Consider the following 18,565-nt stretch of genomic DNA (forward strand, 5'->3'; position numbering starts at 1 on the left):
ATATCCTTATTTATCTAAGTGCCTACTGTGAGCCACTTCCCCGTATCTGAAAGGGCTCTTATTTGGGGGGGGGGGGGGGGGGGGGGCCTCCAGCTGCCTGCACGTTGAAATCAACAAAGTGTGACCACCAAATACAGAAGCATGTTTGTAGCAAAATATACTCTTCAGGTAGGTTATTTCAACTATTTGACTTCACATATAAACTTAGGAATGGTCAAATCCTAGTTTTTTTTTACTCCCACACTCAAGAGATACATACTATTTCAATCTGAACACTTTTAGATCACTTCCACAATAATCCTCAAGGGTTTATTTTCAACATCAAGGTTAATAAAAATCAGTAAGCCAAAGGTCACTCACTTCAACACGAGTTAGCTAGACAAAGGATTTTTAGGTATTGGTCTAACATGTACCTATAGCACTGGCAAACAGACTAAAAAAAAAAAAAAAACTGGCATTAAACTAAATGAAAACCACTAAACCGGCAAGACCTACCACCTGCACATCTTAGTGGAGAAGCTGAAGGGTAACAGGGCCAAGAAGATTCAAATCGAAAAAATATCCAAACAAAAGGGACATATCAGAAGGACACTGTGGTTTTAAATAAATGTTTAGGCCATTAAGGATTTGGAGACTGGCTACATGACTAATTCAAACTGCTTCAGAGAGCTAATATGCAGGGTGATTCTTATTCAAAGTACTCATTTAATATACTTTAATGTTCGTGCGTACCTACTGCAACCTACTGCCAAAGCCATAACCCTACATATCCTCGCTCTATTACTAAAATGTGAAGACTGAAACCATTTCTCGCAGAGGCCCCAGAAAACATGAACAACAAAGTTTAGGTTCAAACTATTTCAGTTTTAGGAGAATGACTTTAGAGAAAGTATTGTTGTATTCATCTTTCCACAGTATTTCACTAAGTATTCCGGGTAATGGGAGTGGAGACTTACTCTCTGCTACAAGTTCCACCCATTTTTTAAGACACATTTTACTTATGTGTACAGAGAGAATTAGGGAAACGATGTTTTTAGGATGTATATTTACATCTGGTATCAGAAACGAAGACTTGGGCTCTAAAAGAGGTTTATTATGCTTTCCTTAGCAGCTCATTCTGGCTTCAGCTTTTTAAAAGTTAATAGACTCCACTAGACCTATCATCAGGTCTTTGTGACTGAAATCTATACCACTGCTTAAAGCGCTACAAAAATACTTTATAATTTGTGCAATGGGCCTTACAAAAATGTTCTGAGGATAGAAAGCCAATTTATATAAGCTTATAGAAAAACAAGTCCTTCAACTCGCACCAATGGATGCAAACACTAAACAGGAACGTAACCTGTCCGTGAAAGTCAACTCTCCAGAAGGTGAAAAATATACTTAAAATATACTTTTACTGGAAATATTTTAAGTACTTTTCAAAGAAGATAGTCTTTTAAAAGCTTCAACACCTTGTCAGTGCTCAGGACGTTTCACTGTCCTGTTGGGAAAGATCGGTCGAAGCAGATGTGGGCTGCTTGTTTTGTAGATTTAATATGGCTTCCTTTTGTTGATTCAGCATCAGGACTGAACGGACTCCTACTTCATCCAAAGATTTCATCTTCCTCTGATAAACCTGGGTATCAGGGACAGAGGTCAGTCCTGGCCTCCTGGGTCCCAGCCAGAGCCCTCTGTCAAAGGCCAGATAGGAGTGACAAGACTACCTACCTACCAACAAAAGGAACATTCTATAGGATGGTATGAGTTACTTCACTTCTATCTTGCAATGTGTGCCTTCTTTCCTGATTAACCTATTCACATGATCCCAGCTGACCAATCTGATCCAATACCGGACTCAGGACAGATTGGTCCAACTGCCTGCAAACTTTCTAAGGAAGGCACCACCTAGACCAACGGTAATCTTATGGATATAGTTGGAAGCCTTTGTTCAGAGCTGTCTTTTGTTGTTTCGGTGTTCTGCTTGCCAGAGGTGGGCAAGAGGGGCAAAGACTAAACAAAGTTTCTCATTTACAAATCTGCTGCTACGAAATGGTAGTTCTCATTTTTCTCCCTTTCGCTTACTGTCTGGTACACTTCCCTCTTCTCAATTTCCCAAACACTAAGATTATTTCTTTTCATACATAGTAATTCTAATCTTGACGCTACTTCTGGAAACTTTAACATTTTCCTAGACAGTATTTTTATCTATTCCACACCTTATTCTTCCCCCAAGATTTTCTGGGCTACACAAGGCATGACAGTCTACCAAAATGCTACTTGGCCATTACTCTCCCATTGCAATTATTAAACATGAATCCCATGTGCTGTTTTAAACTAGAATATATACTCAAGATTCTTCAAAGGTACCCTAAAACACTGATGAGCAAAGTTTGAACTTTTTCCCCCTGAGTAAGACTGTGCAATCCTAGTGATTTTAATATATACTGAAAAAAATAGTTCATGCCAGGAGTTGCTAAGCAGTAAACTGCTTAAAAAAAACAAAACAAAAACCGCCCTCAAAACACTACCTGGCACCACTAAGTATTCTTACAGTAATTACAGGAGTAGCCTTTGTTCCAAACATTTATCAACTAAACCTAGACCACCATCTAAAACAACTCCAGCTCAGATTGTGGCAAAATTCCTAGGAGTATGAAGAAGTTAAAGATCTGATTTAAAATAGCTTAAACAAAAATCTAAGCAAACAAATATAGACAGACCTAAACTTACCAGAAGCAACCTGAAACAACAAAACACTAGACTGAAGTCAAGTTTTAGTTCTACAGTTTGACTCCTGATTCCTCACTTCACATCAGTGAGGGTCCTTTAGAAGATTAAGTGTTCTGTGCAAACCCAATAGAATTACAAGTAGGGGATCTAATGTCATCACATAGCTACGGTTAAGTTAGCAGTGTTGTGTAGTAGTGAAATCAAGGACTGGCTTGCATGATGGCTTCTAAAAGCATCGGTTCCCAGCGTTTCATGTATTAGATAGGTGCATATAAGATATTCAGTTGAGGACAGCCATTAGCATTTTGTAAAGATGGTAAACTGAGTGTAAACTTCTCCCAGCCAGTACACCATTTCCCCTCATTAAAATGTTAAGTCATCTGGGGGGGAGGGGAAGAATTCAACTTTACTTCATAATTCAATTGTCAGTATACATTTAAGTTTTTAAAACCTAAATGTTCCAAGTACAGAGTAAAGAATAAGCTGTCCAGAAAGCACACACTTAAGTTTTCTCCTCTTGGGAGTTTTATAAAGGGATTTTGAACCTTGATGGCGAGAATCCCAAAACGAGAGTAAAATGAATTCTTTTTATTGCAAACAAACGTCTAAATTAATTTCTCCACCCACTTTCTTTAGAAAGAAAAAGAAATCAGCAGGCTAAGGAGATACCCATTCAAGAACTGACATGATTAAAAATTAAGATATAAATGGGTGACTCACAATTTCATTAGCTTACAAAGATGGTGGAGTTAACTACTACAAGCACACTAGTTATACAGTATTTTGTGGGAGAAGGGCATACAGACATAGCTAACTTCATATAGATCCCATTAGACAACTGGATTTACAACAAGTTTTTTTAATAAGAAATGGGCAAAGCCAGCTTTCTTTTCAGAATCAAAATGCAGAACAAATGGAAAAAGTATGGTATTGAACCTTCACAAGTTTGAGCCTCCACAAATAATGCAACCAAGGTTTACATTTTTAACAGCCCTTCTACATACACTCCATCTTCTCGATCTCGGTTCCAAGTTTTATCTTCATTCCCAATTATGCCAATTCCATTGTTATTTAAAAAAAAAAAGAAAAAGCCTTCCCAGTTATTGTCAGAAACTACTGTTGAAGCTTTCCCCCTCCACTACTCAGCAAACTACAGAGAGGATGGAGTGTACTATGAGCAGTACAGAGTCTTATGCAATTCATGAGGACTGCTTAGTCCTTACATGAATCTGGTTGCTAACATTTCTATTATATTGTGACAATGACTCCCGACTGTTATCTCTGTGAGAAATGGGGGGAGTAAATTCTTAATAAAAGACACCAGGTACAAAGCAACATTTTACTTTTGTTGTGATAAAAAAAAAAGTCACATTTTACAGATAAAATGTAGAACCCTGAAATACTGACACATTCTCTTATCGTGCACAATGCTGAGGTTCTCTTACGATTCACTTTAAAACTGCAATTAAAAATGTACAAAAAAGAAAAGAAAAAAAATCAACCCACAAAGCTTCTAAAAAAGGAACCCGCAGGCACTTCCTCTTGTGGAATGTTTAAAAAGTTAGCCTACTAAAGAAAACAGTCGACTTCTTGTGAAGGTTTTGGAGAAATATGTATCAGTTCGTTTTATTTGGGTATTCAATAATATCCTTGGTGATAATGCTGACTCCATGGCTTCTGACCCCAGAATTGCTGTAAGAGAAAATTTTTTTTTTAAAGAAAAAACATCAATAAGCCACTCAAACTGCTTTTAGGAAATGATAATCTAATTCAGAGTAATTGCTGGAAACAAATTTATACCTGTCATACCTCTGATTTCTACCAAACCAGATTTAGTTAGTATTAATATCCCATTATTATCAATAAAGACATTACAAAAGGAAACACATCATGACTTGGTTAGTTTATACAATTAAAGCTAGCAATAAAAAGAAACGTATGTATTAAAGAATATTTTATCATAACGTTAAATTACAGCAAACCACCTAATATTCACACCTTGCCCTGTAACACTTACAAACACTCCAAACCCTGGACAAGTTTTTCAAGACTGATTCTTAGGAACTTAAAGTACAATGAATGGCCAGAGCACATAAGAAATTACTTACACCCTGCTGCCACTGGTTGTAGCCCTGAGATTGATTTTTGTAGCCACGATTGTTTCCTCGTCCTCTGAAGTTCTGGGGGAGTGGGGATGGGGGTGGAAAGAGAAAATAAACTTCTTTAAGGACTCCGGACACAGCTCATTAGAAGGTCTGTACATGAGGGAGGCAATCAGCACAATTACTAAGCTCTGGGCACCCTCTGCTGGTTTGTTCTCAGGTGGGTCAATTATAAGGTATCACCTGCCTCATCGCTAGTCTGTGCACCTGAAAATCAAAATGAAGTGGGCCTCATCTTACCCTCACTAGTCTTTCTTAGGTCACCACATACAGACACACAGTGTTGCTTACAATTCTTACTAAGGCTAACACAAACCTACAATTTTCCAGGCTAAATCACACAAATCATCAGTGCCTAAATGAATCTCAATCATTACCTGGTTGTAGTTCCCTCTGTTAGGCATTCCACCTCTGTTGTAGTTCCCTCTGTTTGAATAACCTCCTCGGCTGGGAAACACAGGGCCCCGAGGGTATGGATAGCCAATCCCGCCACTGCCACCGCCGCCACCACCTCTCTGAGGCATGTTGCCCCTCCTATTATATCCACCACGATTCCCAGGAGCTGCAAATAAGAGATGTTTAGCTTAACAGTGTGCATCTCTGGACCAATCCTTTATTAAAAGAAAAATCACTTTGAAAACAAGAACAATGCTTCATTTAATCAGAGACCCTACCTGCGTTCATCAAATCACAAGATTTTAAACCAGTTCCTCGGGCAGCAGGTACAGCGCAAGGGTCAAGACATGGGAGGTCAAACCCTGCTAACAGCACCAGGCTCCCAGCCCTGAGAGCACTACCCAGGGATGCAGCCCCACTGCAGGACCCCGTGCCCAAGCACACTTGCCTCCTCCTCGGAAGGTGCCGCCGCGCATGTTGAAGCCACCACGGCCTCTGTGGCCGCCACCCCTGTTGAACTGGTTCTTGCCACTCTTGTTTTTATTGCTCTTCTTTGAACCAGTGTTCTGTTTCTTTTCTGGTGGGAGAGCCTTTTTGCTTTCCTCCTTGTATTGCTCCAAAAGTTTCTGGGCTTCCTCCTTTTGCAGTTCAACATAGGTTATTTCATCAAAGCACTCGGCTACCTCTGGCAGCGTGAAGTTTCCTACAAGGAGTAAGACCAGATTAGCTAAAACCTCACAACTCCCACAACTTTGAAGCCTAAACTGAGTGGCTTTGATTCTTTGAAACCCACACTGTGCTGCCTGCTCAGCTTTACAAACACTTTTCCTAAAAACAGAAATAAACCAAAAATGTTCATTTCCATTGAAGATAATCTGAACCGACAGTAGTTCATGGACACAAAAAAGATTTAACACAGTAACAAAACTAAATTTCATGCCTTTCATTTTGAGGACCGCGTGTTCTGGTAGGTCTTTGCCCTCTACTTCTGCCTTCTTCTGCGTTCTTTGCTTGTAGTCTTCATCTTTCGGGCAAACTACAACAGCTTTTCGTTGGAAGCCTGCAAACAGGCACATTTTTCTCCTCTGGGCAGCAGCAGACACATTTGTCTTGAAAACAAAGTTTGATAACCCAAATATTAGCTCCACATGAAACCCCACAATCCATTCTTTTTTTCCAACCTCAAAGATACAGTTTACCTGATCCAGAATGAAATTTCGTTTCTTGCGGGCAGCAATCTCAATAAACTTCCCAAGACACTGGGGAGCTCTCTGCAACAGTGTGTTCAATTTTCCAGTATCAGCCATCTGCTTCTTAAACCCCGCCACCTGTTTTAAAAGTTAAAAAAGTTCCTTTGAACTTGTGGATGAAACTTAGGCTTTTTTAGTATCAGCTTAGATCTATGCAGAAATCAGACATTTTCAAATTTAAATAGTCCCTTTCCTCATCATTATGATGAATCACTTAACCATGTCACAAAATCCTCTGCTATTCAGTTCTTTCTTAGCTACTAATTGCTTAGTAGTTCAAAAAATTTTACAGAAAAAAATAAAGCCTAGCCAGTGGAAGGCACTTCACCTTACACATACATGCAGTTTACCTTACATCCTCCTACTTTAACCAAGATAACTTGGCCAAACTCTAAAACAGAAACACAAAATGCATAAAGGCAACAGGCAAAAAAGTTGGAGTATCTTCTGGTCTTTTCAAAGTGCTGAGAACACACAATAAATACATACTTTACTTACCATCATCTTATCCATTATGGTGTTTGTTCCAAGAATGTTGTATTTACCAGGATTTTCTGCTGCATGTTTAGTAACCCAGGTGGTTTTCCCAGCTCCAGGCAAGCCAATCATCATAACCACCTAGAGTAAGAAAAAACAGTATTTCACTTATCACCAGAGCCATCTAAGAATTCCCTACGTGTTTTTTTTTTTTAAAGCAAAAGAGCCCGGTTTAGATTTTCATTGCCCTAAAAGCAAAGGGAAGTTTTAGAAACTCAATACTATATAAAGAACACAGCTACTAAGAGAAAAATCACTGGCTGTAACAATCATGGCAGAATCAAACAGATTAATCATCCAGAACTTCCAAGTGTAATTTTTGCCAAACAAAAGTATTCTTCAAATGCTTAAGGAAAAAACATTTTACTTACCTCACAATCTTTCTTCTCTTCAGGCCCCTTTGGTCCTCTAACTCGATCCTCTAAGGGGACATTCTGGATAAAAGTATAATCTTCCGGTATTGGAAAATATGGCTTTTCCTTCTGACCAAAATTAAATTCAACTGCACAGTTGTGGCAGAGAACATGCGGGAAGAGTGGCCTTCCAGCAAGAATTTCCTTACTGATTTTGAAGGCAACACCAAGATCCTGTCCATTCTTTGCATAGGAGAGTTCTACTTCATCACTTTCAAAGTTCTGTTAAGTAGGAAAAAAATTAAGTTTTAATCTGCCTCCTTTAAACTTCCTTAAAAAAAAAAAAAACAAAACTCAAAATTGAAAGGAATGAAGCTCATCCAATAAAAAATGTATTTATAAGTTAAATGTTAGGAGCTTTGTAACACTTATGAAGACTAAAACATTTGTATCTAGAAGCAGAAACAATGCTGCCTTCATAAACAGACTAGATTTTCAGGCCAACTTCATGTTAAGTAGTTTTCAGGGGGAACAGGTTAGTATTGAAGGCAGAGGATATAACTTAAAAAAAATTCTAATTAATAATGCTCACTTTTAAAATAGAAATTTGGGTGACTTATGACTTACAGCAAAACATGTAATCACATCATTTTCATCAAATTTCTCTCCATAATCTTCAGTCTCACAATTGCATGTTTTTATTCCTTTAAGAGAATACCCATAAGAAAATTCTTCTTCACCTAAGAAAATAAATTTAACTTTCATGAAATCGATTGTTCAAAACAGTCCAATGACCCACATATTTTAATATTCAAGATACAATCAAGAGAAAGGAGTACATAACCTAACATTCTTCCACTTACACTTTACCTAGATGTAGAAAATTGAGAGCTAGGTGGGTTATATAACTATCTTAAAAATTGCACATCATGGGATAGTGGCTTTTAACCACTGGTCATAAAATAAGTAACCAAAAAGGGGAGAGAAAAAAAAACCCTCAAGTCAGTTGATACATGCTAGTTATCATTCACAACTAAAATAACAAAACGGATTAAAAACAGGCAGGTTTAGAAAGCCTCCTAGTCTAACTACTGAAATCAGACCCTAAACACACATGAGCACATACTACTCAAATGGAAACTTTACCAAGCAACATTCCACTTGTGGTTAGTGACCAGCCAATCCGAACTTCATGTATGTCAATATCTTTTGTATATAAATGCCTTACTGGGATCTTCTCTGTAACCTGAAAAATCAAATCATAAATGATTACAAAGAAGATAAACCCCTGACCCCTTGTTTACTTCATCTGGGCTGTGGGCTAATTCTTCTCTACTAACAGGAAGAGACCCATTCTACCTCACCATCTCTCCCCTACATTTACAAGAACTTTAAAAATTGACAGAAGAGCTTGGAACTTGAGCCGAAAACATTCAAGTCCTTGATCGACTCACATTTAAAAGAACTGTTAAAGTTCAAAGATTACAGATTCTTGACTCAAAAACCAATTAAAGTATACATTCAACCTGTTTTGCTATGGAACGAAACCCAAAGCTTAAATCAAATTATTTTTAAACCCTTCATGGGCTTTTCAAGTGCTTGATAAGAGTAACCTAAATAAAGACAGGCTGACCCTACAATAGAAATTACTAATGTAACAGATATAGTTAACTGTCATAAAAGAAAGGTTTTTCCAAGTCTCTTTCAATCCACAGAAACTTCAAAGATAAAAAGTTCCAATGACACTATGAAGTGTCAGGCAAATGGTAACTCAGAGGTTCTTAAAAAAAAACTGCTTTTACCTTCATCTCAAAACAGACTTTGCCTTTTGACACACCATAAGATGCCCTTCCTCCAGCCCAAAGAAAAGCAAAACTCTCCATAGTGAGGGAAGAAGCACTGAGGCGGTCTCTTGATATTTTAAAATGTAGATCACAATTATCTGTAATTATATCAAATACCATATTATTTCTTTTGACATCCAATGCAAATATATCTGCTACATCAACAAAACCTGGTTATTATATTCTTGCATATTTCCTAAAGCTGCATTGGGACACACTGCTTCTACAGATCATGCTGCTGATCTTCACTTTAGGCCCCACACCCACCAAGTCACTCTCACCAAATTATGAACTAAAGTGTAAACTGCCTACAAAACCAAAACACCAAATTTAACGTGTATTCTAAGTATATAAAATAATCAAGACAATGTGACATGGGATACATACCTGCTCTGCTCTTTACCTTGATTTAGAGGCAAGCAGTAGAGGATAGCAGGAAATCAAAGTGAAGCATGCCAGAACCAGGTAGAATTTACCAGTGCCACAATAAAACTGAAGGGAGGCCATGACCACACACTTTAAATACAGGAGTGTGAGCTGTTTGTTGATCCTGTGCTTTGTGATTTTAAAACACCAGGGGCTCTAGACCCTAAGTTCTCACACTGTGAAGAAGGCAGCCTCAACCTAGCCAAATGCAAACCTGCTTGTCGGACACTGTTAATATTACAGCATTTTAGCTCCCTTTTCCCCAGGCCAGAGGGTCAGTCAATAACAACGGAGGATTATCCCTTCGAGGATTACCCAAATCCCAAAGAAAGGTCCTTAACCTAGCTATCTTTGGGTCAGTGGCTCATTAGCATGCACCTTCTTGGAGTTTGCATCACAAGTTAAAAACCCGTTTTCTTATGCTTTTATTGATGACAGGAAATTAGATCTACAGCTTGGGATTCTCCTTAAATGAGCTTAGCTCTCAAGAATACTGACAGAATTTTCAATTCGACCAACTGTGTTTGAACCCAATATAGATAGCAACAAATTAAGTTGATGTTCCTAGGTAATCAGCTAAAACCCCATCTACTTGGGCGGTAGCGTCACTTCTGGAAGCACTGCTTCACTATCTTGCCAATTCCAACTTAGTCATATTTAAAAGCAATGGAACTATTTAAAATAAAACTCTCACATCAAAGATTTTTCCACGTGCAGTTTTCTTTTCTTTTAAAAGATTCCCTTAGCTCAACTACCTGTTAAGGGTATTTAATACGAACTCAAGAGTTAACATTTACATTCTCACAAATCTTGCTAAAAATAATTTGTATTGGAAAACACGGAAATCTAAACTTTAACTCCCTAGATCTATGGGGCAGGTTCACACCTGACCACCTACTTAGCAAGCCATTATTTCTAAGCTCTATTTATCAAAGTGAAAGAGCTGTGCATTCTGATCAAATACTGAACAAAGTATTTTTATGCAAAATTACATATCTGACAGCCAAGGCCCATTTAGAGGTTTGCAATACTTCCTCATACTCAATTGCAACCCAACTGGGTAAAGTAGCAGTATTTACAGCGCTGCCATTGATACCATTCGCTGCTGAAGAAAGCTAGTAGCCCAGTGATAGCCCACTGCTGCTGCCCCAGGTCTTTGGAAGAAATCAACTTATGTTAAAGCAGCAGCTACTGAACTGGAATTGAGAACAAAAGAGCAGTTATTGAAAAAGTAATATTACAATCTTTTAGAATAGGGAATATACTTGTGTGCTAATGGGAAAAAATCATTAATACGTATTTAACTAGCCCAAATAGCTCACTTAATAAAATGCTACCAAAAAAATTAAATTACTTTATCGTAGGAGCCTAAAAGGACAAGTTACAGGTTGTCTTACAAGTTTCCATTAGCTAACTAAACCAAAAATTGCCATTAATTTTACATTCCTATAAATGAGAACTTTCTAATCATATAAAAAATAACACCAAATTGCTGGAGCCTATAAAATTATCAATACGACACAATTGATGCTGTATTAGACATTTAGCTACCAGAATCTGAATAAAACCTTTCGTCTCCCTCCTTTAAAAAAGGTAAACGGTTTACGCTAAGTATTCTGCATTTAAATTCAGCACACTGCGTTTAAGTTCTCTAACATTTTGGCACCAAAATCGCCACATTTAGTAACCGGGGGAGAAAAGGGAAGAAACAGCTTCACTTACAAGTATCAAGACAAACCACTGTGTCATCGAAGTGCTCATCTTCTTCTTCAACAGGTGGCTGAGGAGATTTGGCTCTGAAAGACAGAATTGTCTCCTGATTCAGCTTTTCCTACCCCAGAAAGAACGGGGACGGGTAAAACTAGATCGGCATCCTCTACCTGCTATACTTGTTCTCTTCAATGTACTCAAAATATCCACGGCCATGATCTTCTCGAGGTCTTTTCACCCCTCTCTTTTTATCTCCGCCCTTCTGCTCTGTTTTGCCGTCTCCTATAACACACAACACCCCTAACATAAGGGGCCAAGCCGCGACGCAACCGGGGAAAAAGAAAAAAAAATCCCCCCTCCTGTTTGGGGAACGCAAATACTCCTAACTCCCCCGTTCTTTTCTGCAAGCGATTTCAACCGACGAATCCAACGCGAATTCAAAGAACAATCAGCTTGGAACCGGCCAGGAGCTAGTGACGCAGTCTAAAGACATTCCTAATTTTGCCAGCCTCTTCGAAGATTCGAGAAAGCTCCCGGAGCCCAGGGCGGCCCCGGCCCCGAGCCCACGTGGATCCCGGAGAGAGTTCAGGAAGGGGGGAGGGGCCGCGCCGGCCCGCGCGCCCGCCCCTCCCCTCCTCCCCTCCCCCACCCGGGCCCGCGTTCCCCGCGGCCGCATTGTACTGATCTTCCGCCCCGCTCTCCCCGCCCGGCCCCTCCCGCCGGAAGTGACGTCACGCCGAGCCCCTGCGCTCCTTGCACAATACCGCGGCCCAGCGCCGCCAAAGCGCGCCCGCCCCGGGCCCTCGGGCCTCTCTTCTCCCCTCCCCCCCCCGAGACATGTGCCCGCACCGCGCGCACGCAGCGCAGCGGCGCCACCGCGGGCCGACCGGGCTCCCGCCCGCCGCCCGCGGCTCCTCCCCCTCCAGCGGCAGCTGCAGCTACCACCCCCACCCCCCGGCCCTCCAGCCACATAATGGAGGCGCCGCCGCCGTCGCACACGCCGAGCCCGAGGCCGCCGAGGCCTCGCGGCCGGGCGGGATTCCCCGCGCCCCCTCCCCCCCGCCTCCCCCGCGGCGGCCCCCGCCCCCTCCCCCCCGCGGGGCTCCGGCAGGCCTGGGGCACGGTCCCCACCCCGCGCGGGCCTCCCGCCGCGCGCAACGTACAACGCAGCACTCACCCGCCGCCGGAGCCCCGGGGCGACCGCCGCCTCCGCCGCCTTCCGCCTTCTTCTTACCTCCCGCCTGCTGCTGGCCCTGCCTCGCCCCGGGCGGCGCCACCGTCACCGCGAACAGCGAGGTGGGGCCGCTGCTCTTCCCCGCGGCCTCCTTGGCGGCCCCGCGCTGCTGTGGCGGCTGCTGTTGCGGCGTCGCCGGCGGTTGAGGCTGCTGCTCCCCGTGCCCGTTCTCGTCGCCCGCGCCTTCCTCCTCGTCGCCGAGCTCATCCTCCCCTTCCTGGAAGCCCTGATCGTCGCCGTTCTCGTCCTCCGAGGCGGCCTCCTCCTCCTCCATCGGGCCCGCGTCGGCCGCCCCCGCGGCCCCGTTCTCCTCTCCTAGCTCCATCTGGTCGCCATCCAGGGCGGCGATCCCTTCCTCCTCCTCTTCCTCCTCCTCCTCCTCCTCGTCGCCGCCGGCCGCGGCCTCCTGCTCGAGGCCTGCTCCCGAGCGCCCGGCGGAATCCCCGCCCAGGTCTAGGCTGCCGTTCCCGGGCTCCATGGCGGGGCGGCCCCCGGCCTCCTCGTCGTCCAGCGCGGCCTGGAGGCGCTCCATGAGCTCGGCCTTGAGGCCCTTGTCGGAAAGGCGCCGCTTCTTGAGCTCCTCTTTCAGCTCCGAGACCTTCAGCTTTTTTACATTAACAGGCGAGGAACTCATGGTGAGGGCCCCGATTCACCGCTAGGCGCTGGCTCAAACTCGGCTCCGCTCCCTCGGCCACTGGTGGCGGCTGCTGCGGCTGCTCCTCGGCCCGGGCGGCGGCTGCGGCTGCGGCTAGAGGTGGGTTCGTGCTGCAGAGCGGACCCGCCTGGTGTCGAACGGCGCCAATTCCTTTCACCGAGTTCGCGAGGGAGACGCGGAGACTCGCCTGGCGCGAGCGAGCACGCAACGTCCTCTCGCAGGGGCGGCGCCGCGCACGTAATATAGGCGCCCCGCCCCCTGCGCTGACGGGAGCTCCGCTGCGGGGGGGAGCGCGCCCGCGCCGCGGGGCCCCGCCCCCGCGCCCCGCCCCCGCCCCCGCCCGCCCGCCCGCCCTGCCCTCCCCGCCCCCACGCCCAACCCGCCGAGAGCGCGGCGCCGGCCGCGCAGTGCGCTTCCCGCGGGGCCGAGCTGGGGGAGGAGGGGGGCCGCCTTTCGGTTACAGCGATCCGCCGCAGCCGGGCGGCCTCCCGAGCTGGGTGCTGGCGGCCCTCGCCTCGCTCTCGGCCCCCGGGCGCGGGGCTGCTGCACCCAGAGCCCGGCGGCCCCGGCCCCGGCCCCGGCCCCGGCCCGGCGGCTTCCGCCCGAGCCCTCGGCCTTGCTTCCATCTTGGATGGGCCTGCCTCTTTCTCTCGCTCGCCAGCCCGCTGCTTAAAACGCCTCGAAATCTTATTTCCGTGTTGATGTGTACGGCACGGACGGGCAGGCCCTGCCCGCGGGGGGTGCCTTCCGTCTCGCATTTGGTGGAATGTTCCCAGGCCCTGCCCTGCGCCCTGGATTTTAGGCTCGGGAAGGGCGAGGACAGAGCATCCCTTTTGTCTCTTCCCCAGCCCGGATGGCAGGGCTGGTCCGGCCGCCCCGGGGCGGGAGAGCGGGGCGAGCCTCGGAGGGGCACGTCCGCCCGCCCAGACGGCCCCCCGCGAGCTCACGCCCCCGGATCGTGCCCTCCGCCGCCTCTCCCCCCCCCCCCCCCCGCAGGAACACCCCCCATAAGTCGTGCTGAAGCCAGTAAGAGCTCAGGACGAGTCAAAGGGCCGGGATTTTCTAAGAAAGAAAAAAGAGACAATCGGCTCCCGAAATCTGTTGTGTATTTGGGTGTGTTTTAGAAGTTTGATTTTTCCCTTTTCCCAAATAAAAGGCATGTTAGGTTCTTGAGGTTGCGCACAGGGGGCCAGCACTTAGATACGTGATAGAGGGGCGCATGCGACACCCCCAAGAAAGCCTGCACAGTGACTAGACAACGTCCCACTATCAGAGAGCTCAGTCCTACCCACTGTGTGGTGCTGGAGCTGGAGTAGTGCTGCCCCGAATGTTAACTTGAAACTGGAGCAATACTAGCAGAGGCCAGTATGATTTAACCGTTGAATGCATTTTATTTTTTCAAGTTTCTTCTCCATAGCTTCCAAGAACCATGTGTTTTACCACTCAGTCGTCATAAAGATGAAATACATCTGTGGAATGACAGTTGAAATTAACTAATGGAGTATGTACAGTACTGCTAATTCTCGGTGAAAGTCAGTGGAGGGGGAAGGCACCCAAAATAGGAACTTCCAAATAGTGCCAAAAACTCATTTGGCCTTTGGTTACGATGTCCTTGGAGCTTATAAACAACTCACAAACTGGAGTTTCAAATTCTTTGCAAAGAATGGGAAGAGAGCTACAGGGGCTTACAGGTTCACAAACTGGATAATTAGTCCCTTCATGAATCAAAGTTTAAATGTAGTTATGATGATGCTTCTTTGAGTCTATAAGTGTCCTTAGATAGTTTTACATTTTTAAATATTCGTGTTATGAAAAATATTTCCATTTAATTGAGAATACGTAAACTATGAAAGTTTCTATGTCTAAATGTCAATTTATGACAATGGTTCTTGGTATGTTGTCAGTTGTAACAATAAACCTGAAATGTAAGAGTAGATGACATGAATAGTTCCATGGCTTCTCCAAGAGCTTGTCATGGACTTTTAGAGCTCAATAGAGGTGAGAGATGGCTTTTGGCCTCCCATTTTACAGCCTGAGAGGCAGAGGACACCTTCCCACCCCAGGGCTCCTTCATTACACTGGGCCTTCTTAGACAACATTTGAAAGAAAAACAGTTTTTGCAAATAGTCAGACCCCTCATGTTACTGTTTGTCCTTTTTACAAACAGGTGAAATCTGCAATTCACTATTTTACCACTTGCACTTACAGATAACGACTTACTGTTTTTGCTTCTTATGCTTCTAATGCTGTCATGATTGTCTCATACTACAGTCATCAGTAAAGGTGTAAGTCACTTCCCCTAAATCACTGAGGGACCTAGAAGAATCTTGAAATTCCCCCTTTATGAAATCCTAGAGACTACTACATACAGAGTGGAAGAGGAGACAAATGAATTCTCAATAGCAAAAAGTGATGAACCATTACGTATGGGTAACAAACAGATGGATAACAAAGTGAGGGTGCTCAGAATATATAGCTCACATTTTTAGGTTGATGCAAAGGCACATACCTATATGCTGAAGTTTGGCACAGGGTTCACTCAGCTAATATTTTGGGGCACCTTCTCTGAGGCAGGCTGTGGCCTACTAGGAATACAGCTGCATGTGTAACTATGCCTTCACTCTCCCAGGGAAAGCTGGGAAGTAAATAAAATAGAGGTGGTAACGAGTCCTACCGGGAAACGAGTATCAGGAGAGCAGCAGGGAATGCTGATGTGGGGGTGAGTTTTTCAGCTATAAATGGAGGGGGGTGGGGTGTCAGGAAAGCCTAAGAAAGAAGCTAACAGCAAATATCTAGAAGAGATGGTGGGAAACAACAGCAAATACAGAACACTGAGGAAAAGGTTAGGAAGTGAGATCAGAGAGCCCAGAGGGCCAACACCCACTTTATCCATTTCTCTACTTGACAAATATTTCTTGAACACCTGCTAGATACCAGTACTATATACCATGTGCAGGGAAAGCAGACGTTAGTGACATAGGCCCCAGCCTCCAGGAGCTTGCAGTTCAGAGAGAAAGACTAACTATAACCAGGATGCCAGGATGCACTGACTAGTACAGCTACATGGGGTCCTGCCATCTTGACCATCTGCTGAGCCACTGTCTGTGGGGCTCCCACGGCGTAGGTCTGTATACACACTTGCCCACCCCCTGACATTCACACATGCAAAAACAAAACCAAACTAAACCTCACACACATACACACGTACACTTAAGGAGCCAGTTGTATGACATTTGCCAGTAAACAGTTATTAGCTAAGATGATCTTATATCATATTCATTATCCCATACACAGAACTGCCTATCATTTGCACACTTCTGCCAGCTGATGATTAAGTCCTCCACTGAACGTTGTCAGGGGTTTAGAGGGGAGAAATCAAAAGTGCCTCCAGCACTGTCCTAATTGCCTGGGCGCTGTACATACATACTCTTTCCTTCCTTCCCCTGCTTTCACTTTGTTTTACCCAGGCATATGTTAGATGGGTTGTTTCTTGACTCTGCTGTGTTCGTCCTGATTCATTTCTTGGGGCTGGGAACTGCCAGTGATTGAGTACCTGCTAGGTACCAGCCACTGTGCTAGGTATTTCATCCCAAATATTTCTAATCCCTATAGCAATCTCACAAGGTAGGAATTATTAGTCTCAATTTATAGATCAGGAAACTGAGAACCAGAGAGGTTAAGGAATTTGGCCAAAGTTGATAAGCAGCAAGGCTGAGATAACAAATCGGGGCTGCCTGACTCCCATGTCCAAGCTCCTTTTTCTGCACCAACTGTATGCATTAGTTTTTTTGTTTTTTTTTTTTAAGATTTTATTTATTCATGAGAGATACCGAGAAAGAGGCAGAGACACAGGCAGGGTCTCTGTACGCATTACAGGTGTCCCAGTATGCATTAGTTTCGAAGTTGAAGTGGATGTGGCGCAGCGGTTTGGGTGGCGCAGCGGTTTGGCGCCTGCCTTTGGCCCAGGGTGTGATCCTGAAGACCCAGGATCGAATCCCACGTCGGGCTCCCGGTGCATGGAGCCTGCTTCTCCCTCTGCCTGTGTCTCTGCCTCTCTCTCTCTCTCTCTCTCTCTGTGTGTGACTATCATAAATAAATAAAAATTAAAAATAAAAAGAATAAAGTTTATGTCCTGTGTGGTGGCAAAGATTGGGTAGTATATAGTGCAGGAGAAAGAGACAAAGCACCGATTACGTTGCAAGGGCAATATGTGCTGACAGAGGTGTGTATTCAGTTTGGGATATGGAGCAAGGGGCTTCTTAGGGGGGATGCCTGGGGTTCAGCAGTTGAGGGTCTGCCTTCAGCCCCAGGTGTGATTCTGGAGTGCCCGGATCAAGTCCCCATCGGGCTCTCTGCATGGAGCCTGCTTCTCTTTCTGCCTATGTCTCTGCCTCTGTGTGTGTGTGTGTGTCTCTCATGAATAAATAAATAAAATCTTTTTTTAAGGTGGGGGGAGGCTCCTTAGGGGACAAGGCACTCAAACTCAGTCTTTATAAGTATGCAGGGGGGATCTCTGGGTGGCTCAGCGGTTTAGCGCCTGCCTTTGGCCCAGGGCGTGGTCCTGGAGTCCCTGGATCAAGTCCCACATCGGGCCTCCTGCGTGGAGCCTGCTTCTCCCTCTGCCTGTGTCTCTGCCTCTCTCTCTCTCTGTCTGTCTCTCATGAGTGAATAAATAAAATCTTTTAAAAAATTTTAAAAAAAAGTATGCAGGGCTGAGGGAAAGGGAAGGGCATTCAGGCGGACGTGCGCAGATGCACAGACATGCAAATCATTCCTGTGGCTGGAATTCAGGATGGCTGGGGTATGCATAAGGTTTTGGGTGGAGAATAGTTATGGGCAACAAAGAGGCAGATTAAAAAAAAATCCAGCTAAGAAGCTGGAACTTCATCCACTACAAAGAAGTGGAGAGTGAGGGCACTCAAGAATTTTCAGCTGAGGGGCAGTTGGGCGGCTCAGCCTCTGAGTGTCTGCCTTTGGCTGAGGTCATGATCCCAGGGTTCTGGGATCCCAGGGTTCTTGCTTAATAGGGTCCAAACTGTGGAAGTGTTGAAAACTCATATGAACCCCAGTAGATTCTAGGCAGGAAATACAAATGAATAAAGAGGTCCACGTATAAGAAACACTGCAGTATGATGGCACACTCCAAGTGACACCTAATCTGGGGTTAGGGGCACCTTGGGAGTGATGGAGGTTTCAGAAAACTGAGGCAAAGGCCTCTATTTATTTATTTATTTATTTATTTATTTATTTATTTATTTAATTTTTTATTAAGACTTTATTTATTAA

The 18,565-nt window shown here is 44.5% G+C and overlaps 1 protein-coding gene across 2 annotated transcripts; it reads right to left on the minus strand.

Moving 5' to 3' along the window:
• Positions 1-3,093: 3,093 nt before the first annotated feature.
• On the minus strand, positions 3,094-13,497 carry HNRNPU (heterogeneous nuclear ribonucleoprotein U). Of its 2 annotated transcripts, none has more exons than XM_038542758.1 (14): positions 12,568-13,497; positions 11,561-11,672; positions 11,403-11,476; positions 9,213-9,352; positions 8,557-8,656; positions 8,038-8,150; positions 7,429-7,692; positions 7,019-7,138; positions 6,470-6,598; positions 6,211-6,379; positions 5,719-5,973; positions 5,252-5,436; positions 4,821-4,892; positions 3,094-4,404 (listed from the first exon to the last, which is right to left on the minus strand). In XM_038542758.1, the coding sequence occupies exons 1-14, from the start codon at positions 13,256-13,258 to the stop codon at positions 4,351-4,353; spliced, it is 2,478 nt and encodes an 825-aa protein (XP_038398686.1). In that variant the 5' UTR covers positions 13,259-13,497; the 3' UTR covers positions 3,094-4,350. The 2 variants fall into 2 exon arrangements, with proteins under 2 accessions (XP_038398686.1, XP_038398687.1); XM_038542759.1 differs by having other exon boundaries at positions 3,286-4,404; positions 12,625-13,497.
• Positions 13,498-18,565: the final 5,068 nt, after the last annotated feature.

Source organism: Canis lupus, chromosome 7 (assembly GCF_011100685.1).
Source record: "Canis lupus familiaris isolate Mischka breed German Shepherd chromosome 7, alternate assembly UU_Cfam_GSD_1.0, whole genome shotgun sequence".
NCBI classification, from domain to species: Eukaryota; Metazoa; Chordata; class Mammalia; order Carnivora; family Canidae; genus Canis; species Canis lupus.

What these genes read in the sequence shown, in the direction of transcription:
- HNRNPU (XM_038542758.1), bottom strand. Translation starts at nt 13,258, where the DNA reads ATGAGTTCCTCGCCTGTTAATGTAAAAAAGCTGAAGGTCTCGGAGCTG. An exon ending in AGTGGTTTGTCTTGATACTT is followed by an intron (nt 9,353 to 11,402) that starts GTAAGTGAAGCT and finishes ATATAATTACAG; the next exon opens with ATAATTGTGATCTACATTTT. An exon ending in AAGTCTGTTTTGAGATGAAG is followed by an intron (nt 8,657 to 9,212) that starts GTAAAAGCAGTT and finishes TTGATTTTTCAG; the next exon opens with GTTACAGAGAAGATCCCAGT.